Genomic DNA, 24705 nt, shown 5'->3' on the forward strand with positions numbered 1-24705 from the left:
CATTTTTTTTTTTTACGGTTGGGATTCTCAGCCACTTTCGCAAGAGGTAACAGACCTGCGAATCTATCCTCAGACAAGGGTGTTCAAATAAAGACAGGAAGGGGAAAATTAAATGCGGGCCGTCCTCGGTGCTAGGAAAGCACCAGAGTGAGCACCGGTTTGAGGCTTAGGAGGGATCTGTTTTCAAGTCAGCGCCAACCGCGGCTGTATGTCATCAGCCAGTGTTAGACCATCCACTTCAACAGAATGGCATGAAGCGATGCCGAGCCTTCATGCAGAATAATAAAGGCACGTATGCTTCTGTGGGCATAATTCAAAGACTCGGTTAGCTAATTAGAATCACTTCACCGTTTTTCTAACCCTTTGAGGATATATGTATATCCTGAAGGTGGATCCTTCCTTACCTACCCGTTTCGTCAAAACAATACCCACGTATTTCCTCATTAAAAATTGCCATGCCAACAGCAGATGTGTGAGGGTACAACCATGTGTTTTAGGAAATGAAAAGCAAGAAAAAGACTACGGAGTGCTATGTCTCTGTGTTTGAAGAGTGTTTGATGGACAATGTTATAGCTACAGTCGAGCTAGGATATGCTGTGCATGCCTCTAATCCAGACTATTCAAACCATGTTGGATTGGAGACCAAAGTGCATTTATGTGTCAGTCTCATGACAGCATATGACAGCTCTACCCATTATAGTTCGTGTATTGTCACTCTGATCTTTATTATTATTTCACATAGATGGCTTAAAAATGCACTTATATCTGTAATCACTTCTATCTGTCAATCTATTTTTGTGTAAATTTATGAGCAAAAGCCTTGTGCATCAAGATGACCTCCGCTGCACATTTGACATCAATAACATGTATATTGAGAGTGGAGAAAATCATTCTCTCTTCCCTGAAACATTTATAGTTTCAGCTCCAGCAGTAAGTAATAATGTAATAAAGGAGTAGTTTAATGTCTACCCATTCTCTGATAAGGAACTCTTGAAATATTAGCCATGACAGAGGAAAAAAAAAGAAGAAAAATCTCTCCCAATTGGGTCCGAGTGTGAAACAGAAACCGGAGTCCTAGAAAACAATAAGCAGTAAATGGAAGCAGGGCAATGCTGAGGACTGTGCATTGGATCCTGATGTGAGCAGCACAGACATGACAGGCTTGCTGATATATCTGCGGGCTCTGCTCTTGCATGCAATTTAACCGGTCGGCACTGATTTGTCCCAGATCGGGGCGAGAGCGGGGAGGTGGGGAACGGACTCCCGCTCGAATTTCCGCGCTGGCTCCGGCTGCGGCGACTGCGGTGCTCGGGATTCGCTCGTTGCGGGCCCTGGCAACGGCGTCCAAGTGCACAGGCCAAGAACAACACCTGCGCGATACAGCATGCGTTTATGGTGTTAGCGCGATGGCTTAATGCAATTGACCAATAAAAAAAGCAGCCGCTGATCAAAATGCGTGCCGCCCGCCAGACAGGGCCCCTTTTGGCTTTCGGGAAGCAGAAGAGGCGCACCGTGACATCGTAACCATGAAAAATGTGCAGCCCTGCAAAATGTTCAGCGGCAGATAATGTTTTTTTTTTTTTTTTTTGCCTGCAGTACGAGAGAGTAAGATCTAGATCAAGTCATCAGTCGTATCACACATTTTATAAGAGGCATGGCTTTATATGTGCCACTGTTTGGCTTTGAAGGTTCAAAAATGTGAGGTAACAAAGCAGAATCGTTGTGAGGTTTGATTAAATAGTACCGATTCAGAGATAATTAGGAGTTAGTTGAGGTTAAGCTGAAACTGCCTTCAAGCAAAACACAGTGTCCCCTGCCATGCTCGCAGCCAGTTAATCCACTGCACAACTGTGCAGTCACTGTGGAGGAGGGCTGTGGAGCTACCGTGCGCAGATTTCCATCCTTTGATATGAGCAGAGGAGTCGCTAGCCATGAGAAATGGAATACAGACACAAACTCCCCGTCCCTGTGTGGCGCAAATATATTGGCAATTATGCATTACCCTGGAGTGCTCAGTTGTATGTGTCACATTCAGAATTTGGACTACACTGGCAGAATATTACTACACTAAAGGCTCAGTGTGACGTTCGGCCCAACGGGCATCACACAGCCCTCTGTCAGCGAGCGGATCCTTCCCTGTTGTACTCCTTTGCTTATCTAATAGAAGGTTCAAGAAGTTTGGCTCATCTGGGGCCTTTACCATTTGTAGAACGCTCTCTGGGCTTCTCAAGAGTACCTCTCTTCTGTGCTGGAGTCCTTAGCATCTCTGGAGCTTTGCTTTAATTACCCCAAGTTCTGAAAATAATCGTTTGAACCTGCAGGGCCACATAGGGATGATGAATTGATGGATTTCTCTCTCCATTCAAGCTGTTCAGCTAGTGTTTTTAGAATATCACAGCTCAATTGTGGGGTTACAGGGCTCAAATGCTGTGCCAGAATGGTGATCTGCTTCCTTTGACAACCTGCAGCGGCCTTGGAGATTTTTTTCTGTTGTTGTTGTTGTACTTATGCAGTTGAAATGATTTTTTTTTTTTTAATCAATATCTCCCTTGAAAATTCTTTTCATGTAAATTGTGTTCCTCCAGACTTCCTGTGAACAAATATTCAGATCAAGTTTTGAATTTTCTACCTTATATTAAATACCGTCTCTATTTCTTCCTGGCCCAAGGAGAATGTGTGTGTGTGTGTGTGTGTGTGTAATGGAAGCATTCCAATCATTTTGTTCAAATTATTCTTGAGTATGGTACAGGTTTTCTTTAGCTGAAAATGGTTTCCTATTTCAAAATGGAACAAAAAATGTCCCCATCACAGTAACACTTGACCTGCTCGCCTTCAGGTTTGCATCATACCTTCCCAGTTTTTTCTATCTTTATTGGAGTGAGATGTAATTTTCCACACATCTTGGGGTCAATCTTATTTCAGTAATATACGGTTACATGAAAGGGTAACATTGCTATCTGCAGTTCTGTGTTTGCAAGCCTACCGTGTGTTTGCTGTATACATTTCTGTTCTTCTTTTATTTACAGTAATTGGGCTTATTTTCCCTTTTTGTTGCTTTGGAGGAGAGGAGAGGTTCTAATGCAGGTTCCTCAAGAGGATAGAGCCGAACACATTTGCAATGAAGCCACACTGGCAACCCCCACCTCTCATTACAAACATGGAGAGCAGAATACTGATGAGGAAGATGCAGACCCTCCGGCATGTGATAATATATATCAAAACTACTTTCCCCCTTCAAAATTCAGTCTGCTAAGGGCAAAATTCAATCCCTTTGGGGAGGTCAAGATATATAATTAGTTGTCAGTGGCAGAATGTCCATGCTGGAGAGTGTCCTGTAAATGTATAGGAGACTTGAGCTGAATACAAGGCAACTCATTGCCACGTTTCTCTGTGGGCATGTGCATAGCCCCTTTCACACAGCTAATACCGCATCTGAGCCGCCTCTGATGCGGTAACAGGTTCCCTTTCCCACAGAATTTGTAATGCGGTATTCAAGCCGTCTTTACCTTTCACTCACAGTAGAACTCAACTCTCGTGAATGAATTGTTTACGTTTCGTTACCATAGTAACACACTTGATGTAGGCCCAAAGCTATAACGTTACTTGTTATTTATTTTCGTTGCAATCTTCTTGTAATTTCCGGTAAAACAATCAAACAAACAAACAAACGTTTTTTGTTACATTTTGAAGTGAAAGTGGTCGCATTTTTTTATGTTATTAGTTTTCGCGTTCTCAATGCATTTACAATGTAACTATCTGTGCGCTACAAAGCGCATATGAGTCGGACCGTAGGCGTAGGCGAAGAGACTACGAAATCAAAAAAAGAAGAAGATTCAATGTCTTCAAAAGAAATCAAAGGAGAGAAATGAAATACATGTGTCAACTGGTATTTGGGTGCAGCAGTACATGATCTGTGTGTTTTAGATTTAGGTGCACGTGAACGCACATCTGTAACGTAATTCGAACGCCGCCCAGAAAGCAGTCGTCGATGTTGCTTTCCGTTCCCATGGGAGAAATGCGGTAGTCAAGGCGCCGGGAGAGGCGTTTTCGATGCGCTATTTTAAAAGCCGTCGCAACGTGTTCACACAGACATAAGTGCGGTATCGAAGCCGTCTCAAAAACTCCTTTTTTCTTCTGTGTGAAAGGGGTATATGTTTCTGTGAATGCGTATGTGGATGTAAATACACTATATGGCCAAAAGTATGTGGACACCTGACATCCAACATCTCATCCAAAATCATGGGCATTGATATGGGGTTGGTTCACCCTCTGCTGCTATAACAGCCTCCACTTTTTCTGGGAAAGCTTTATGCTAGCTAGAGTGAACATATGGGTGTATATGTAACTACATGTTGGAGTATGAGTGGGTTTATGTTCATGTTTAAACCATAATTAGGAGTATGCATTTGAGTACAGAGTCATGAACAGTCTCACAATCATGAGGATATCGTCCCGGTCAGTGGGGACCAATGGCAGCTTTTGGCGGCTTCAGTGTGAATATTACTACTGCGTATGAGTCCTTGTGTGAGTGTGGTGTAGGTCAAAGTGTGCAGAGTGATTGTGAGTTTAACAGATGAAATGTTTATTATGCAGACTCGCCTGATTGCATGTGTTCCGTAACATTTCAAAGCTTCTTTCTGCTTACAAATAGATTTAATTTGCACCCCATCCCCACGCGCACTTTCTTATTTGAATACTCCCTGCAGTTCAAGTTCCTGTAAAAATCAGGCAAACTGCTCTGGCAATCAATCCATCAAAGCATCCTTAGCCTGGCACCTTTTGTAATGAATCTGCAGAAGAACTCTCCGTAGACTGCCCCACCAGGAGGGGAAAATGCAATAAACTGTAAACCAAAATAACCAGACGGAGAGATTGCTGAAAGATGGAAGTTGGGATAGAATTGCAGTGTGGAGGGGTAAAGAGTGATGACGGTGATGGCGACTACTGCATAAATACTGGAACGGTCAGCATTGCAGAGGATCATTATGAACCCCTTCAATATTCCTGTTTAAATGATTATGGGTGATTTTATGTACGTGGCGTCGGAAGATTTCATTTGCGCAGATAGGTCCATATTGAATGCCATATGGTGCAGGTAGATGAAGCTCTCAGTGGGTGTATAAGATAGTAACCCCAGTGAACAAGCCAGGGGGCTTTCCTGCCAAGCAGTAAACACCATGCTCTGAACCCTGAGAGTGGTGTGTGTGTGTGTGTGTGTGTGTTTGTGCGCGCGTGTGTGTGTGCGTTCGTGAGTGTGTGTTTGTTTGTCTGTGTGTGTTTGTGTGTGTGTGTTTGTGCATGTATGTTTTTGTGCATATGTGTGTGTTTGTGTTTCTGTGTGTGTGTGTGTGTTTGTCTGTGTGTGCGTGTGCGTTCGTGCGTGTGTGTTTGTTTGTCTGTGTGTGTGTGTGTGTGTGTGTGTGTGTGTGTGTTTGTGTTTCAGTGTGTGTGCGTGTGTTTGTCTGTGTGTGCGTTCATGCATGTGTGTGTGTGTTTATTGAGGAGGGCACAATGGAAAAAAACCACCTGGGGGTCTGTGGGCTGCAGACGTATTCACAGGAAAGATTGGCTTTGAACTTGACCAGCTGCTCTCAAATGCTGTGTAGTGGCAGTACGCAGACAGGTCCGAACCATGCCAGTTCAAGTTTAATTAAAATTAATTCAGGTCTCACAGGAAGGGTTATAAAGCCAAATTGTTTATAGGAGGGGGGCTGGTATTTATGAGGAAGGAGTAGTCTTTGGTGATTACAAATTGTGAATTTTGGTGAAGTGAGAGTAGTTTACTGGGAACTGTAAGTAAGTGTACACATTCTGAAAGGTTTTTGATTATGCAACAAATTCACTTTGCCCCCATGTTTTCCCAGAATTATACAATATGTTTAAAAAGTTATCAAAAATTATTTCTATCATCTACTGCTACATATTCATTACTCAAACAAGAAATACTCATCGTACATACTGTATTTGTAATACACCATTTATAGAACACAGTATATCTTCTAAATGAAAATAAAGGTTTGGTTTTGATGGGCTGGTTAATCCTATGCTGGCCCTGTGTTGTGCTGCGTGGGGAATGTTCCTATGTGCAACATGCAGCCCAACATGTATTGTTTGGCCATCTATACAATACGCCATTGTAATGGATCACAGTGCTGTTCAACAGATGATCAGGCTACGGTAATATCCAGGTGTTGATCAACAAGTTATGATGCGGGTAAATGCGGATGTAGAAATAAACAAAGCTGATGTTCTCACAAAAAAAGATGGTGAAAATGAATGATTTTTTTTTACTATTCCTTCATTAGTTTATTATATAATTCTGGAGGAAAATGGGAGCCAAAATATTTCCTCTGCATAATTAATGGCTCTCGTTATTCGAGACGCGGTTTTTGTTTGCGCGTGCCGCGCCGAGCGGCGGAGGAGCCCGAGCGCGGGGCTGTGATTTGTTGATTGCACTCCCAGTCGGCGCGCGGATAATTAGTCCCCGCCGTGGGCGTGCTGCATATTGTCTGGAGCCCGGCGCTCTCGTCTCCTTCCCACCGAGCTGGAACGGGGTCCGGGCTGGCAGGCGATCGGGGGGCCTCGCAGCTGCCGGGAGAGCCTCCCGCCGATCCGGGGGGGGGGGAGGCCCAGGGTCGCGCCTCCCCGGCGGAAAAAAAAAAAAAAAAAGTTGCCCGCGCCAGAAAACCCGGGCCGGCTCTCGTCTCCGGAGACGAACCGCGTTTGATTCAAGATCAGCAGAAGAAGCGAGGCGGGGGGGGAGATTTCCGAAAATGATTAGTTTCAGTTGTTAGACTGCCCGGAAAAGGAAACAATGCTGAGTTAAATGTATTCAGTTGAATCCGAAACATTGTCGTGTGAGACAGGTTGTTTATTATAACTTGGCGTTTTTCGGTGGGTCTTCTGTGCCTTTGAATCCCTGGTTAGCAGAGGGTTGCTTTATCTGTCATGGGGTGCGGTGTTTCAGTTCCATTCCAAAGCTTCGAATGGTAAAATACGTGCATTTTCAGTCTCCGAGGATAAAGTTAAACAATAAATTCTGCTATTTGTTCTCAACTTGAGACAGTAGAGGGATGTAAATGGTTTTGTATTTTGTATTTTTTACCCACTGTAATACTGCATTTGAGTTATTGGTGGGTGGTGTGTTTTTGCCTTTTATCTTTTAGTTCTTGAGGCATGCACCTTGATGTTGGAACTTATGATTGTAAATTTGCACATCTGTGGCTCCTGGGGTGATTGCTAACTATGTGAAATGCAATTTGGAAGATGCTTGTATAAAAGCATCTGCTAAATCCCTGAATTGGAATTTAATTTTATTTTGCAATGGATTTTTGTTATTTTTTGCCTTTTTTAATGTTTCTGTTAGAATATCACAGTAAAATTACCTGTGTAATTGTAAATTTGTGAGTTTTATTTGTGTGCAAATCACCAACCAAGACCGGTATTTCCAAAAGGCTTTTTGTCAAGAAATTAAGTGTCAGGTGATTTTAGTCAGTCCCACTTCAAGCAAACCAGGAGCTTAATTGTTCAGATACATGTGAGAAATAAAGACGTTATTTTTCTACTTTCGACTCGCACAAAATAACTTTTTGCATTTCTTGTGCTCGTTGATAATTTCCATTAGGCAAGCAGCAAAAAACTAGGAATCAATATTTGCAGAAATTCACACTAATGGAACTGTACAGTACCTTGTGTAAAATTAAATATTTCACCAGTGTGGACATACATAAAACATTTTCCGTGTAGCCTTTGCTGTTCATATGTGACGGGGGCTGACCTTTCAGATTTTCTGGAGGCAAAATTCATTTTTCTGTGCTGTAAGTCACCTCTGGAAACCTGTGCTCACCTACAGAGATTTGAATGGGCTGGTAAATTAATATTTTAGAGGGCTGGTAAATTCATAAAACCATGCTGTCTGTAGAGGAAACATGCTCCAGGGATTTCACCCGCTATACCACTGTTTTACTTGTTGCCATGGTTATAGCATCACTTGTTTTTGGTCTGGTTCTTGCCCTGCTTGTATTCAGTTGTGTTTTTTCCTCCTCTCCAGACGGGGCAGCAGAGGTGGTGGGAGCAGGAGATCCCCGTGGAGGGAACAATCCAGACAGGAGAGCTGATCACCTACAATCTGACTGAGCTCATCAGACCCGAGGCGTACGAGGTGCGCCTCACCCCCATAACCCGATTTGGGGAAGGCGACTCCGCCGTCCGGATGATCAAGTACAGCAGTAAGCGCTCTCCTTTTTTATGCCCCCCCGTCACAGAGGGAAACGTTCACACTGGCACTGAGGCTGTCTGAAGGGCTGTGTGCATTAGAGCCTGACTGGGCCAGTGTAATAGGGTAGTTGGAATTGATGGGATTCATTTTGCCTACATTCATCATATAGAATGCCAGACTCTTGTTGGATCCCTGAACCAATGAAAGGGGCACGTGGGGTATGGAACTTTCTCACAAGGAATTAAACAGAAACTGAATACAACGGAGCTGTAGCTGCAATCACCGTTGCCAACGTGGTGACTTCATCACTAGATTTAGCGGCTTTTCAGACCCCTTTAGTGACTTTGTTTCAAAAGAGCCTAGCGACAAATCTAGCTAATTTTGGAGCAGACATGGAAAATTTGCCAACACTGCTCGGTGGGTCTGCAGTCTTTCCTGCGCTCGCTGTCGCTCTACAGCTCACATACCAGTGGCTGGTTAGTGGGTGCAGAGAGAAGGTACAGCCGTCAACCGTCCAACGGTGAGATACGTAGTTTCATATGCCACTGAGTGTGGTAGTGTCTTAAATATGTAAATTAGTGCATGACATCATTTAGCAAATTCCAGTGACTTTAGCTACTTTCCATGGAGTAAAGTTGGCAACATTGGCTAGAATATGTATTAGGCTTACAAAGCCATTAGTGTGATTGCATTTCTTTGGTGAAAAAATTTCCTCTGATTCAGGTCCTGGTAATGTCATTGAAATTGATATTAATTGTGATACTTATGCTTCTGACTTCATTCATTATTTTTTTATGGGGCAGTAAATTATTTTCTCTCAAATAATTGCCAGTAATTTACCTTTCGGTTATAATTTAACCTTCATATCCAATTGAAATGAGAAAACAGATTTTTCAGCATTTCTTGAAAAAGTGCTCGAAAAGGGCAGAGAAAGCATTTCATTGGGCGCAACAATGCTACTACAGCACGGGCTACTACAGCGCGCAAACCAATCGGGCGCACGCAGTAACCGCTGCTCGATGCCGTCAGCCGAATCCCGGCCTTTGTTTTTACATTCCCGCGGAATCAAGGCACCTCACCTGCCCGCTCGGCATCAGATGTGACAGCGGTGGAAATGAGCATCCGGTGACTCCGCGTCACTTCGCTTCGCATCGAATCAAATTCAGTTTAGCCCGGAATCAAAGTGCGCGCGTCCGTACGAGAAGGTCCCCTCCCGACAGAGTCAGCGCCAAGATCAGAAGCAGCGCAGGGGATAGCTCCAGTGGTCTCTGAGTGAGCACTTAGGAATTTTAAGAGCAGGAGGTTTCGCGACGCGGAAAGCCCTCTGAATATTTGATTGGACGCGGCTGAAACACGAGTACCTTTTTATTTTGTATCCCGTTTGTTTCATTCATTTATTTATTTATTTCCTTTTTAATTATTTACTTTTATTTATTTATTAAATTTTTTTGAACTACGTTTGAAAATCCAATCCCCTCCCCCCCAACCCCCCTCCTCCCCCCAACAGTAGTGGGCTTGTCCCCGAATGCTGCTGTGGTTGATTCCTGAATAATTCAGGAATGCTGCAGCTTTACACATCTCGTAGTCTCACAGCAATCAGGGTCGGCTCACCGGCTTGGGTCTTGCCTGTCCCTTTCCTGTGCGCCAGGCAAATCTCACGTCATCCTCTCATTCAAATCCGACTCGCTCATGAATATGCTAAGGGATAAGACACTCGTTTTTTTTTTGTTTTTTTTCGCACATCATAAATATTCAACAAGGCATCTTTTTAAAAATAAACTTGACCTTCAGAATCAACAGAAAGAGTAACGACTTAGGTGAAAAAAAAAATGAGCGACCTTGACGGATAGCACCGTGTTATGGTTTTAAATTATGGTTTAACAAAAGAGAACGATAAATAACATTTTTTTTTTCCTGCGCCCCAAAGTGTGGTAATGCAGAGCAAAGGCACTCTTACTAATCTAGGTTGAGCAATGATGTGTAAAATAATTCATTTTTTGAATTATGAACGTTAATAAGAACTGGATTTATCAGATTCCGGCACGTGATTAACTGGATATTCTGAAAGATTTTTTTTTCCCCCTTTGAATAAGCCGATAAATTTATCTGGTGGCATATTGGAAGGAATGCATTAATCCGGTAACTTCCTATGCAAATCCATTTTGCTCTTTTATTTGTCACGAACCAGGAAAAAACCTTTATGTCTTTCTGTTCTGAGATCTTTGGCCTTTTCTCTCATTACTGCGCACGGTAAAGAGAATGGGCGATGGGATTAAGCTTGTGCTTTTCGAAAGGGCCAGACTGGAAACACGCACCAGAAAAGCTTCCATTCAGAGAGCTGCGGAGGTCTTTAAGACTTTCAAGAGTAGGTTTTTGGTTTTTTTTTTTTTTTTTCTAGTCAGTGTTTTTTTCCAATGCTTTCAATTACCAGTAGTAATTGTTGCATTACCATTAGAATGATCAGTTAATGTTCTGGGGGGTATTAGTAAAGGAAGAAAGGTACAGTAAGGAAGCTCAACATGCCCAGGGTTTCTTTGCGTTAGCTGGCTTCACAAAACCTAGCAACTGCAATCAGGCTTAACTGGTATCACAAAGGTGGTTATCAACTTGCTAAGTGAACACGGGCTTGATTAATCAAGTGATGTGCGTGCTCCCGTAAAAGTGGCGGTGTTGGCAAAAATGAGCCAATAGCGGTGCAGTGCATTTCTCATCTGAGGAAAAAAGACTGAATTGGACGGATATAATAGAGGGATATGAAGAACAAAAAACAATCATAATGTCAAAAAGTAACATAATTGCCACCAACAAAGCTGGGGATGAGGGTTTGCGAAAAGATTGCTAATCTTAGTGTAAATTTGTTAGTTAATACCATATTTACCTTACCACCACTAACAAATACGTCTACACTCTCACAAATTTTCCTACTGTTTATTTATAATGTGACAACTGCTTATTCTGGAGCTTATTCTAAAGCTTACACTTGATACAATATATTTCAAATATTGCCTGAAGCAATCACACACAAGTTTTTTCATGAACTCAAGAATTATGGGACTTAAGTCAAACGTCCCGGGGTGGCACGGTGGTGCAGTGGGTAGCACTGTCGCCTCACAGCAAGAAGTTTGAATTTCGGTCTGGGGTTGTCTGTGTGTTTTCTGTCGCATGTTCTCCCAATGTCCATGTGGGTTTCCTCCGGGTACTCAGGTTTCCTAAGACATACAGTCCAAAGACATGCAGGCAGGCTAATTCGAGACTCATAGGCCATAGGTATGTGTGTGTGAGTGAATGGTGTGTGTGTCCTGTGATAGATTGGCCACCTGTTCAGGGTGTATCCCTGACACTTGCCCAATGCACACTGGGATAGGCTCCAGCACCCCCCACCACCTATTATGAAATGTGATTGATGTGTACTGGAGGGCATAGAAAATGGATGGATGGATGGAAGTCCTAGTCCCATAATTAAGGTAGATGTGGAGGCATCGGGTTCAAGAAGCTTGCATTTGTTCTGTGCTCCCTCCGTTGTGAATCTATATCCTATGTATATTGTGACCATGAAGAATGCCAGCAGAGTTGGTCTCTAAATAATCTCTGCCCTGTAGGGCTGTCAAAAAATATTTGAAGTTCGAAAACTATTCGAAAATCTTTTTTTTTTTTTAAGTTCGAACCTAAATTTGAACATTCGAATATTAGTTCTGGATCCCGCGTTTTGCAATTAACATGAATATACAGGCTTTAATTTCATGCGGCGAATCATGTTCATGCACGCAAAGTTCATTTCCTGTGCTAACGTTACTTCCTCTGTCAACAAAAACGTTCTGCCCTGGACCCAGAGCAAGTGGATCGTCTGGTTTTCCTTGCCAATAACCTCCGGTGATACATTCAGCTCCATGGACACCTAATGTTACTGGTCAGCTAGCCTCGCGAGCCAGTCTCTTTTTTTCCACTTCGTTCAACAGGTCAGGTCAGCTAACAATTTAGGCTAAATGATGTACCCATGGCAGGCTATGTTTCCTTTCTGTTCTGAAGATTTTGATAAAATTGGATGATGAAAGAAGTTAAACAAACTAAACAGAGTAAGTAATTTATGTTGTTTTAGGCTACAGGTATTAGCCGTTTGAATAGTTTTTGTGTTAACAAATAAACAGGGATTTCCCATAAACAATCATTTCCCTATTATTGTGATTAATAAATGCCGAGTTATGGAAAATTACATTAAAATTAACTTGCATGCATATGCGAAGTGAAGACCTGACGTAGAGCCACAACCATTTCCCCAGATGTAGTAACCTATTATGAAAGTTCAGCGATGTCCTCTATTCTACTGCCCACTTGTGGAAAATAACGCGCAGGCCAGTTCAGAGGGAGCGTCACGTGCATATCGCGCCCGACAATAAGCAGCTTATTTTTGTGAATTATAGGCAAATGATATACGAATATATTCAAACTCTAATTACAAAAGCTAATATTCGAACTCATTTTCATGGCACTTTTGACAGTATTACTGCCCTGTGAAGACACCCCTTAGCTCCATGGGGTCCTGCAGGAATGGAGATGCCCTTTTCCAAGTTGATTAGTCAATGGGCGGTGATTTTGTATGATTTAATACAAAAATACAAAAGGTAGTGTCTGTTATTTGAATAAATGCTGAAATGCTACACCAGTCGCTCTCGGACGCACAGGTAGCTAAATCATGAGAAAAACGGAGACCCTTTACGGTACATTTTAGGACATCCTCTAACCTCAACATCGGTTTTCAGACATCAGATATAACGGCATTGTTCTTCAGATTAAGGGATTCAGATCTCTTGAAAAGCAGTGTCCCATCATTCATTAAAGAAGTTCAGAGCCTTCAGAGGAAGAGAAGAGCCTTGAAGAATACGAACAGTTTCTCAATCAGAATTCTATATGCTTCCAGTGCTGCTTCACCACAAGCTAGTAGTATGGAATGTAAAGAATGTGAGAACATCCTCCAGCTTTCAGCACTCATCCCTGGCCCAGTTCCTTGGAAGTCCAAGCCATATCCCCCCACTTCAGAGCATGGCAGGGAGGGAGACGACGAAACAGTGGGCCAAGAAGTCTTCTCTAAGTGCGCTGAGGTGTGTGGAGAGGGGATTCTCTAAGATAGCATGTCTTGTCAACGTGTTCCCTAAAGGGTGACAACCAAGAATTGAGGAGAATATACACTATTCTGGACAAACAGAGCAATCGCTTTCTTGTTAGAACAGAGTTTCTCAGCATCTTACAGGTCAAAGGAAGCCCATAGCCATATACACTGAAGACATGTGCTGGACTCAAGAGGACAGCAGGCTGAACAGCATGTGGTTACATCATGAGGATGAGAATCAATAGATGAGAAGATACGTCTTCCTTTTCCTCTATTCCTCGAGTGCAACTAAGTCCCCAACAATCTCACAGAGATCCCGACTCCAAACACAGCTCATCACCACAGTCATCGTAGATGCATTTCTGAGGAGATTCCTGCTGTGGATCCAAAAGCTGACAATAGATATCCTTTAAGTACACAAGGTGAAGAAACAGATAAATGGTCCAAGAAATGCCCTGTTTGCCCGGAAACTGCAATTGGGATGGGTGGTTGTTGTTGGTGTGTGTCTTGGCGAAGCACATAGGCCATCTCAAGTGAGCACATTCTAGACACCTATCCTTGAAAATGGTTGTCCTACCACACTTTGTGTACCAGCTATGCTACGGTGAAGGAAAAGTTCACACACTCAACACTAAGTGAAGACCATCTAGCGGTGATATCCACAGAGAGCCTATGTGAGCCACCAGGTGGAGAGATCCTGAGCCAGTCAGTCTTCTGTCACACAACCAGTGATAACAAGCTAGCTGCATCTTTCAACGACTTGAGGATTCTCCAAATTATGATAAATAATTCCACCAAGATAGCTCCAACAGTTAGGTTGCCCCCTTACCCTTTCAGTCACCTGGCAACACCTGCCCAACAACCATGAGTATGCCTACTAACGTCTGACTTCACTCTGGTCCGTTTGGTCTTTGACTCCAGTGCACCATTTGACGGAGTCTCACTTAATGATGGGCTGCTCACAGGGCTCAATCTCAATAACACACATGAGATTCTGGAAGGATGCAGTGGCTCTCACTGCTGATATCCAGCGCACGTTCCACTGCTTTTTAATGAGAGAGGACTGAAGATACTGTCCCTGCTTCCTGTGTGATTGCAATTACTTTGAAAGTGATGTTACAGACTACACGTACACCTCTGATTCAGTAAACATCCAAAACGACATCCTGCTTCTACTGAAGTTGAGTGTTTAGCATGCTGGATAGTGAGACCAGTACAGTTAAAAACATGCTAATCACATATTTGTGATTTTATACCTCAAAGGGTTAAGCAAATATTACTCCTGCAGAATCAGAATGTTGTTGAACTGTTGAACACAAAAACCCCTCCCCTTATGTTTGCCCTTTTGTTGTGGTTTAATAGAACATGCTGAATGAACAAGTTCAGGTTTTTATTCAGAATTATTCTCTATTATGGACTAAATCCAGGAGGTTAGATACACAGAGAGTTTTAGGTTGTGTTGGGATGAGCCTCTAATCGGTAGACGAAGGGGTGCACCTGGACGTAGAGGGATTATTTAATTACAGCTTTATTATTCACATCCATAGAAGGCTAAGCCAAAATAAAATGATTAATTGGCATTTTCTGCACTCTTGAACTCATTAAATACTGAAGATATGGGGCAAAAAAAACAAAATTAAACCACAGCTTGGTATTGTGGCTGAGAAATGTCAGGATCGATTTGTTTTACAAATAGGATGATGGACACATTTTCTTTATAATACACTCTCCAAAAAAGATGTCTTTATAGAGCACTTGGCTTTGCAAAAAAAAAAAAAAAAAAATTTTGATCTTTGAAAGGGGATTTGCATGTTATTTCTTAAGCCAGTGGTCAATATTTAAATTGGGTATTTGCCTTAATATTCATTAATGCCCTGTTTCAAGTGCACCTGGCACTGTCCATGGTGCTATCCACAACACTCTGGGTCTCTACTACAAGTGACCTCAAAACCGTATTGTTTTGATGATACTTTTTTTTAAGTATCATCAACACTACCTTTCAATTTCTATTACATTGATTGACCCCTGTTAAGACCATGTGGGGGATACCTTAACTTTTGGACAAAATAATACATTTTGAACCCCCTGAATGTATGCGTGTCAGTGTGTCATACTGAATGTGATTCAGTATGTCCGTGTGTTTGTGTGAGAGTTTTTGTGAGTGAGCGTGCGTGCGTGGTGTGCATGTGCCTGTTTGTGTTTGTGTGTGCGCGTATGCGTCCCCTGCTCACTTTCCTGGGAGAGTCCCTTTAAAGGACTGACTGGTTGAGCTTTCTCCTTGGTACAGATTCGGAAGATTCTGAATTCAATTAAGAGCCTTTGTACGGGTTTCTCCCTCCGCCTCTACACTCCATAAATCCGCAGCGTGATAAAAGATACAGAGGTGCTGCTGCAGGACACCAGAGGCTGTAAAGCGTTTATTAGGCTGAGTGTTACAGTATGCTTCAGGGACAAACAAAGTGCTCTTGATGAACTTGTGTATTGATTTCTTTAATGCAATTCTAATGGGAACGAGACTGTGAAGCATAAGCCTTGAACATCACATTTCACTGTTTTAATGCAAAAGAAACACGGGTTTAGATTTTCTAATGTAACATATTTTCATTTTTTTGCAGCACCAATCAATCCACATCTGAGTAAGTATCTCTCTTCAATACATTTATTCTAAATACTTGTTTGATATGCTCAGGCTTAATCTGGGTAGTGTCCTATAGTTATGGCTCGAGGCATGAATGAGACATAAATGATAATAAGCTGTAAATTTTGAATACAGCATTTAGCTACTTTACCATTACAGATTAATGTATAATGTCAATTACATTAGTAATAATGACTGATAAGTACTGATATCAGTATGATTACTGATAGTAACATAACTGTCTACAGATACACAAGCCTAGATGAGTTGATCTCATCTCAGTGTATTCTTATGTTCTTATTATGTTCTTAGGGGACAGCACACTGCTATCTTAGATGGCAGAGGACTCTAACTGCCTCTGGCAGTAGTACAGAGATGGCATGTAAAGCCATAAGCCTGCTGTAGGAGAGGTCAAGAGCCAGGTGGCTGCATGAAGTATTTAACCTGACACGATTGCCAAGGCCTGAAACCATTAAATCATGCTCTTTTCAAACGCCCCCACACATATTTGCCTCAAGCAGTATTTTAACCAGCCAACGCGTACAGCATGCTGTGTGTGTGTGTTGCATGCTGATTTAAGTTTACTTTTACCTACTCTTCTGTGCTACTGAGAGAATCTAACACTTATGAATCTAATGCCTTGTTGACTATTCTTTTTGCAACATTTCAGCTGAAAATAGCTCATTTATTTACCACAACCCTACGTTGTCCTCACTGAATTACAACGATTTTACTGTTGCTTTTTGTGTTTTTCAAATATCTTAAGATATCTTACGAATATAACTGTAAGGTATTCTATTAGGGCATTTTCTTTGCATAGATGAAGCACTGTTTGATCATGCTTCATTGATTCTGCTGCAGTATCTTCAGGTAATTTCATTTTCATTTTTCCAAACTATTCAAGTTATATCCTGGACAATTCAGAGTGTTTATATACAAGCTCTGTATATTTCCTCTGTTGCAAGCGTCACATCAAATAACATTTGTGAGACTGTTCAGTTTAAACATCTTAATTTAGAAACCATCACTTCAAATCAGGAACTACAGTATAATATACAGTGTGCAGTACACCCACAGAGATGCTATACCTCTGGGAATGGGGGTTTCTTGGAACATTAATATCTTCTAAACTTGTGAAAGTGAAATCAAATTACACACTGGTTTTAGTTTTATTCATTTATTGGTATGTTACTTGCATACTCTAGTTTTTTTTTTTTTTTTTGTTAAAGCTAGTGTAGCTATAAATCTTGTGGTAAATTAATTAATCAAGCAAGCTGTGAGCAAATCTCAGCGGAACATAAATCTTTTCATGTTTGCTTTCCAGAATACACAGCACCATAATAATAGCAAGAATAGCTCCTGTCTACAGCTGAAAACCACTAAAGATATATATATATATATATTTTCTTGATTTGGCTCTGTACGTCACAGTTTTAGAATCGCAATCCGGGTTCACAAGTGCACATTCTCAGCTTTTATTTAAAGGGTAATTGCACCCTAGACTGTAAACGTGTTTGTATGGCTACTTTATAATGAAGCATTTTAATCCATGCCGTTATTTCAACAATTATGAAATAATGTCTTTATCGGAAAAAATAGGTAAAAAAGCGTCTTGGTGCTGTCCTCAAACGTTGCTTAGTGCATTCCCAATCGTGATATCTGAGTACCTCTTTGGAGATACTGCAACGTCATGGAGATGTCATTCAAATTACCCAGTCGGAAAATTGTTGCCTGCCACAAATTCACTGTTGACATTTTAATAAGAAGGAACACTGCCGATACCTGATTGGCTAGGTTGGTTTCAGTCCAGCGCTTTTCAAAGAAACATGGCAACCTGTTCATAAACTCCCTCATATTCCATCTAAATGGTTGACTAAAATATGTTTCTGAAAACATTTGATGCGAGATATAGGCCCTTCAGGATTTTGGTTCATATTTGATTTGCAACGCTTGGTTCGACAGTTTTATCCATCTTGGCCTACCAGACTCTTGAATAAGTAGAATTTTTGAGCTCACCAGTGCTCTCTTTCTTCTAAATGATGTTCCATACAGTTGTTTTTGTTAAGCCTAAGGTTTGGCCAATTCCCCAGTTTTTTATCTCTTGTTATTTCTCAGCCTCATAATGACTTCCTTGAATTTCATGGGCAAAACTCCTCATGTTGGTCCTCATGTTGACGAAAAGCCAACAGACTCCAAAGGCAATCAGACTCAAAAGCCTAGAATCAAGACTAGATACGGAAAGCGCTCTTACAGTACACCTGCACTAAGTGAACACCCCTTGACTAATTTAGAAACACATTTTAAACCATTTGTCCCAATCACTATGGTGCCCTGAAATGGAGGGTTATGTATTAAAAAGTGCTGTAATTTCTACATGGTGAAACCATAATGTATAAAAATACTTTTTAATAAAAGCTGAGAGTGTGCACTTTAACCACATACGAATCGTTTTATTACAAATCTGAAATTGTGAAGTATAGGGCCAAATCAAGAAAAACATGTCTTTGTCCCAAACATTACAGAGCTCACTATATATTTACATATATATACACTTTTGTTCTCAAAACATGATACATTTAACATTTATACACTGTAAATTGTTAATGGCATAAAGATTGTGTCCTATGTGTGTTCATTATTGAGAATCTGAAGGATATTGACCAAGAGGTAAGGATGCATGGAGTGAACTGAGAGCAAACTAGGAGTGTGTCTTGCCATGGTCATAATACGGACATGGAAGTGAGTGAGCATGAAAGGGGAAGCAGCAATCTGCAGACGTGCAGGTGGTTTCTGACACCTGAGCTCCATGCAGATTCCATTTCTGTAAAGCGACAGTTCTCTTTAAAAAAGCGGGATACACATAAAATTCATTTGATTTGAAATAGCTTCTAACTGCTTATTTAACCCTTTTGTTCTCTATACTTGTTAGCACCAGTGAAACTGTCAGCCTGGGTCAAATATAACCAGGACATTATTGGGATTTTAAAGCAATACAGAAAAATTATGCAGAAATTCTCAATATATATTATCTTTATCTCAATTCCAAATGATATAAACAATATATATTGTTAATGGTTTGCATTAACCTCTGCTTGATCATATACAGTCTAACAAGGAACGTATCGTATCATTAGATACAGATGTGCTTTATATAACAAGACATATACTATAATGAGGACGTGGGGACATAACACATGCTCATCTGTGAATAATTTAAATTATACACGGTTGTCATGTAGTGGGTTATTGATATTTATTTTTGAACTGCTCAAATAATGTTTCACATTTATCTTATTATATTCAAAGAAGTCATATAAGCAGAAAGACATAAAGCAAATACAGATGTTTAACAATAAATTGAAAGAAAAAAAAACAAATTTACACTGATTTAGTCGCTGGTTATAAAGTACATCATTCCACTTTTACTAAGCATTTAAAATTGGTCAATTTGACCCAAACTGAACACAAGGGTTAACAAATGAATAAGCCATTGTGTTGATGAACGTATTAAAATGCGTATTGTTCATAGAAAAGTGGCACTGTTTTCCTTTAAAAACCTTCAAAAACAATGGATGACCCTGGCTCACAGCCAGCCACTGAGACCCCAGTGCCTTTTGGGTATAAATGAGCTGCAGAAGGTCAGAAAACGACAGGAAAGTCCAAGGCCATGAAGCGCTTTGTAGGCTATTCTGACTTTGATTAGTAGCCAACAGAGATCATTTCTAATAGCGTTTTTGTGACTTCAGAGTCTGGAATGGGTCCTAGGCCTGACTGCATAATTCTACTCCATTTGCAGCTCATGTAGGGCTTTGGATATGACACCACAGATCAGCAGAGACCACCTCTGCTGGTCACAGAGGTGTGAATGAGCTTCTTACTATAGCACGCAGGTGCAAGAAGAAGAAAAAAAAAATGATGATATTCACTCTGTTAGTAGTAAGGAAGAGTTGAAAAACCAGCTATTGACATTAAGGGAATTGTAAGTACAATGACTTCAATGTGGCAGTGTGATAACAATTTCAGTATTCTTTGGAACCAGAGTTCCCAAGTTCTGATGCTATCTACTTCTTAAATGCATCTTAGGTCTTATGTGTCTTAGGCTAGGATGAGGTATAACTACTGTACATCCTTACGGTATTATGTAAAGGGAGCAATGGACTGCAAGTGATGTATTGTCTCCTAGGCAGGGAGGGTTTCAGTCCTTTGATGCACCAGTCCCCTGTAACACACTGACCTGTACCTGTGCTTGCAGGAGAGTTCCACTGCAGTTTTGAGGAGGAGCCCATCTGCATGTTCACCCAGGAGAAGACCGATGACTTTGACTGGACCCGACACAGCGCCGCTACCCGCGACACCAAGTACACCCCCAACACAGGGCCCAGCAGCGACCGCAGCGGCTCTAAGCAGGGCGAGTTCCTTCCCCATTGCAGGGGAAACCACACTGGTCATTTCCTCTTCCTCAACGCTGGGTTTTTGGTTACAAGCTTGTTTTAATGCTTTGTCTCTTTTTCCCTCCTTTCTCTTGAATGTCTTTTTTTTCTCTAGCACTTGTTCTCCAGCTCTCTCCCATGTTTTCCTTAACCTTTCTCATTTTCTGATGAAGCCTCACTCTACATTGTTCTCTCCCCTTCATTCTTTTGCTCTTTTCTGTTTCCCATGTTCTGCTTTGTTCTCTGAAACTTTATTCCCTTCTTTCTCCTACTGTTCCTGTCTTTCTTTTTTACCTCTTTCTCTCTCTCGCTCACTACTGTGCTCTCCCTCTCTGTCAGGTGTAACAGATGTAGACTTCTGTAGACAGTGATTGTGTTAATACAGGATTCTGCTTTTTTACACAGAAAACGGGCCAAAACACAAGAAAGAATATGTACTGCATTCTATAATTTCAGATATTCCAAGGACTTTTTTAAAGATTACGATGGGCGATGACCCAGACTTGAACCACAATGAAATAATTGCTCCTGTTTCTTTGAGCTAGTCTACTTTCGGTTTCTGACATTTCTGTTGTTTCTCTTTCAGCCGTTGGTAGCATTCTGAGATTCAAAAAGAAGTTAATTTAAATTAAAAGTCAAAAATGAGGTGTCATGTGCTAGCTAGCTTGCTCGACATAAGTAAATTAAATCAGAAATTGCTCCTCGGGTTTCTTAATATGTTTAGCCTGTATGGTAAAAATTTGTTTTCCAAAAATATTATTTGTAGTTTATTTCATCCTGCTAATTCCACTATTTCATCCTGCTTTTGTTACGTGTCATAATAAATTTATGAATTAAATTGTTGTTATTGTTAGTTGGAATATTATTGCAAAAATAGTTAATTAGTATGAAATGCAGATTTTGAAATGTCCTGTGTTTTAAAGACGCAGCATTCCATGGGCTAGTGCAACCACTGCATTGTACCTGCCTCTAGTTCTTTTCACCAGCAAAATGTTATCTATCACCGTGGAGCCTATTTGTAAGTCGATATGATGTCACATGCAGACAGTAAACAACTGGTCCTGCTGGGCTGCGCAGTTGAGCACATGTGCCCTTCAGTGTAATGAGAAAGGCTGCAGATAGGCAAAGGACTCCAGACCTGACCTTGGTGCCTCCTCCGTGAATGTCACCGGTTGCTGCACCATTTTCTGCTGCACCATCTAGCTCAGCTGGGTGCATATGCTTTGGTCAGGAGTGGGCAGCGGCCATATTGTAATCATACGTACGTGTTAAATCTGAACATGAAGTTCACGTGCTCTGAGTATGTGCTCACTGTATGAGCTGTTACAAGCATCTTTTACCAATGGCCATTATTTGAAAACTGGATAGCGGCGTCATTGGAGGAGTGAGCTTGCTGCTGTAGGCACTGGCCTGACATTTATATTACCACGGGGACATGTTCTCCTGTTCATTAAGAAAAGCCTGGAGCAACTGAGTGTGGTTGCTGCTACTGCAGGCCACTCAAGCAGTTTCCTGAGGGAGCAGAGAGAAGAGGGAGAAGGGGATTGTCAAAGGGAAGGAGAGAGATGGAGAGCAGGGGAGAGAAAAGGGAAAGAGAGAGAGAGGATGATGGAGAGAGTGTGAAGGAGAGAGGCAGAGAGAGAAGCCAAGATAATGGTCTGCAAATCTTGTGGGGTTGTCCCTGAATTGAAATTTCCGAAAGATTCAGGGAGTTAATTGGTGGCTCTCCAAGGAGACTAAAGGGCCTAAGTGATTACACCATGTCTTTTTAAAAGCACAAAATATTGATGGATGCTGTAAATAATGGACGGAGCCAGGAGCCCAAATTACATTGTTCAACACTTCGTCACTGCTCATTGTTTGGTTTGCAGTTGTCTGGCATTGGCCTATGTGGTAAATAATTGTGACAATATAGAATACCATTTGTTTGATAAGATTTGTTTCTCAAATTCTTTGCAGAGGCTGAATGTCATGGTATTAAGCTCTTTCGGGATTGTCAGGTGGTTGTTTGTTGAGTTCCCAATTTGGTTTAACTTGGAGCTTTTTTTTTTTCTTCGACAACATTCCTGAGGGTGGACTGGGTTCACTGAATTTAATTCATGCCTAGCCTCTGTTTGGTTTCACAAATGTCATCAGAAGAAATGCAGTGAATTGTCTTTTTTTGCTCACAATTATGCACTGGTGCTAACTTTCCAACTTATCACACACTAAGGTATTTCGGCTGCCGCTGGGAAGTCACTGATGTGAGAGAAGCCAAGACTTGTCACTCCGGATAAGAGTGCCTGCCAAATAAATACAGAATAAATCATTAAAACTAGTTGGGGGCTGTGCCAGTGCTGGCTGTGCCTGGGAGCCCTGTGTGGTGAAGCATAACTGAGAACATCGCCTAAGGAAAAAGACTTAGAGTTTCAGTTGGCAGGATAACCCCAGCCTCTTTGATCATCAGGGAGCCCTCAGGTCGTTCAGGCATCAGGATGCAGCCTGTGATGTCACTCCAGCTGCACAGTCCTCCACTGCAGTAGCTGCCATGGTGTAGCTGGTTGCTTGCCAAGGTCAACAGACTCCATACATATTAAGAGGAGTCATAGCATCTCACATTGCAGCAATGGGATGGCCCCACAGTGACTGGAAGTTGAACAAGCAAATTTGTGTATTACCGTGGTTATTGACTGTTTGTAAATTTACATAACAAAAACCTGCACCCACACTGGCTCTTTGTGGATAACATTGGGCACCCCTGCATAAAAATGTACTCAGAGGTCACAATGTGAACTGATCAGTGAGTGGGAGGGAGGTCTGTCCTTCCTAGGTGAAAGGTGTCTAATGTCCATCCCACACTTGATCTATCAGTAAAGTTGAAGAGCATAGATAGAGGTGGCACCTCTATCCATGGCACCGAGAATGAGACTTGCTGTGTTATCCCCCTATTGCAGGCTACTACATGTACATCGAGACTTCCAGGCCCCGTGTGGAGGGGGACCAGGCACGACTGCTGACCCCCATTTTCAATGTGGCCCCCAAAAATCCATACGGCCCGGCGGGCCATGCCTACTGCTTCAGCTTCTACTACCACATGTACGGGAAGCATATTGGTGAGTTAACTGCAAGACACGCACACAGAATCAGGTGTAGAATGGTTCACAGCTTTCCAGTTCTGCAGCTCCCTGGAATGTCACCGGTTATATGCTGTTCATAGAGCAAAAAAGTCAATGGTAGTCCAGTGCTCTGGAGAATAGGGAAGCTTTTAACTATTCCTACGCCTATTTCTGAAAAATCGGCACGATCTACAAGGCTCAAGGATTGCTAACTGCACTTTTTTTCTTGATAATTTAAGAGTAGCACCTTTGTGAAGTCATTCAGTTACAAGGAACAAAAATAACCTTTTGAATTACTGGTTGCAATTTTGAACTCTGTGGTCATGTTGTTTCCATTGATGTTGCCCTGTTCCTTTTTTCATAATTAAAGCTCTAAAATCCATTATGCATATTGGTTCTGGTGTTGCAGTGATGGATTATTATTGTGTATTCTGAATTAGGACAAAAACCTAACTACCTCCATCTCCTTCCACTCTTACAACAAATGATTTTGCGTCAAAATTACTGATATCTGTAGCACTATGCCAACACATTCATTAGATATTACTGCTTCTACTAATCTCCCTTGCATTTTTGGCAGTCTTCAGCACTGATGTTTTGAAGCTCCTAACTACCAAACGTCCAGCAGCTCACCTTCTTAATGCTACATGTATCTCTGCTCTTTTGCAGTCCTCCTCTCCTCTACTTCTGTCATTCTACTCTGTGTTCAACTCCTCACTGAACATAGGTTGTGTCCCCCAGTGATTTCCAGCAAGCTCCAAAACCACACAAACTCAAAAATCAAATTTTAGACCAATCTACAGTCCAAAACTCAACTGGTATTCCTCCTCCCTTTCCTCTCTAAAGCACTTGGATAGGTTGTATCTAGGCAGATTGTAGATAATCTAACCCAATTTTCCTTGACCTTAATCAGTCAAATTTAGCCAAAACCGAGCTGAATTACCTATCAGGTACATCCTACCAGTCTTAGATTTGTCATTCTCCCTTATTTACACAATGGTGTCTGCATTTATGAATACTGAAATGCTTGGTTTATTTCTGGATTGCAATCTTTCTCTGTGAATATTGTAACAGCTGCTATTTTGGACCTGCTAATTTCTTCTCCGCTACATCTGCATGTCCTTTCTGTCCTTACTACATATTCTACCCAGCTAATTATTCAAGACAATGCGCTGTCCCAACTGGACTACTGCAACTCTGTACTCGTTGGCCTCCCTGCA

At 41.6% G+C, this 24705-nt stretch overlaps 2 protein-coding genes across 5 annotated transcripts in view; one reads left to right on the forward strand and one right to left on the reverse strand.

Moving 5' to 3' along the window:
- LOC135257063 (MAM domain-containing glycosylphosphatidylinositol anchor protein 2-like) overlaps positions 1–24705 on the forward strand; it is a 139126-nt gene that overhangs the window by 101408 nt on the left and 13013 nt on the right. For 2 of the 4 annotated variants that reach the window (XM_064339471.1, XM_064339473.1), the window contains exons 11-14: positions 8051–8228; positions 15938–15958; positions 20213–20376; positions 23332–23482. In XM_064339471.1, the coding sequence (XP_064195541.1) occupies positions 8051–8228; positions 15938–15958; positions 20213–20376; positions 23332–23482 (514 nt within the window). The remainder of the gene's footprint in view (positions 1–8050; positions 8229–15937; positions 15959–20212; positions 20377–23331; positions 23483–24705) is intronic. The other 2 variants (XM_064339472.1, XM_064339474.1) reach the window with 1 other exon arrangement.
- Positions 1–24705, reverse strand: part of LOC135257062 (disheveled-associated activator of morphogenesis 1-like) — a 198417-nt gene that overhangs the window by 17829 nt on the left and 155883 nt on the right. The window lies entirely within an intron of this gene.

The sequence above is a fragment of the Anguilla rostrata genome, chromosome 6 (genome assembly GCF_018555375.3).
Source record: "Anguilla rostrata isolate EN2019 chromosome 6, ASM1855537v3, whole genome shotgun sequence".
Classification (NCBI taxonomy): domain Eukaryota; kingdom Metazoa; phylum Chordata; class Actinopteri; order Anguilliformes; family Anguillidae; genus Anguilla; species Anguilla rostrata.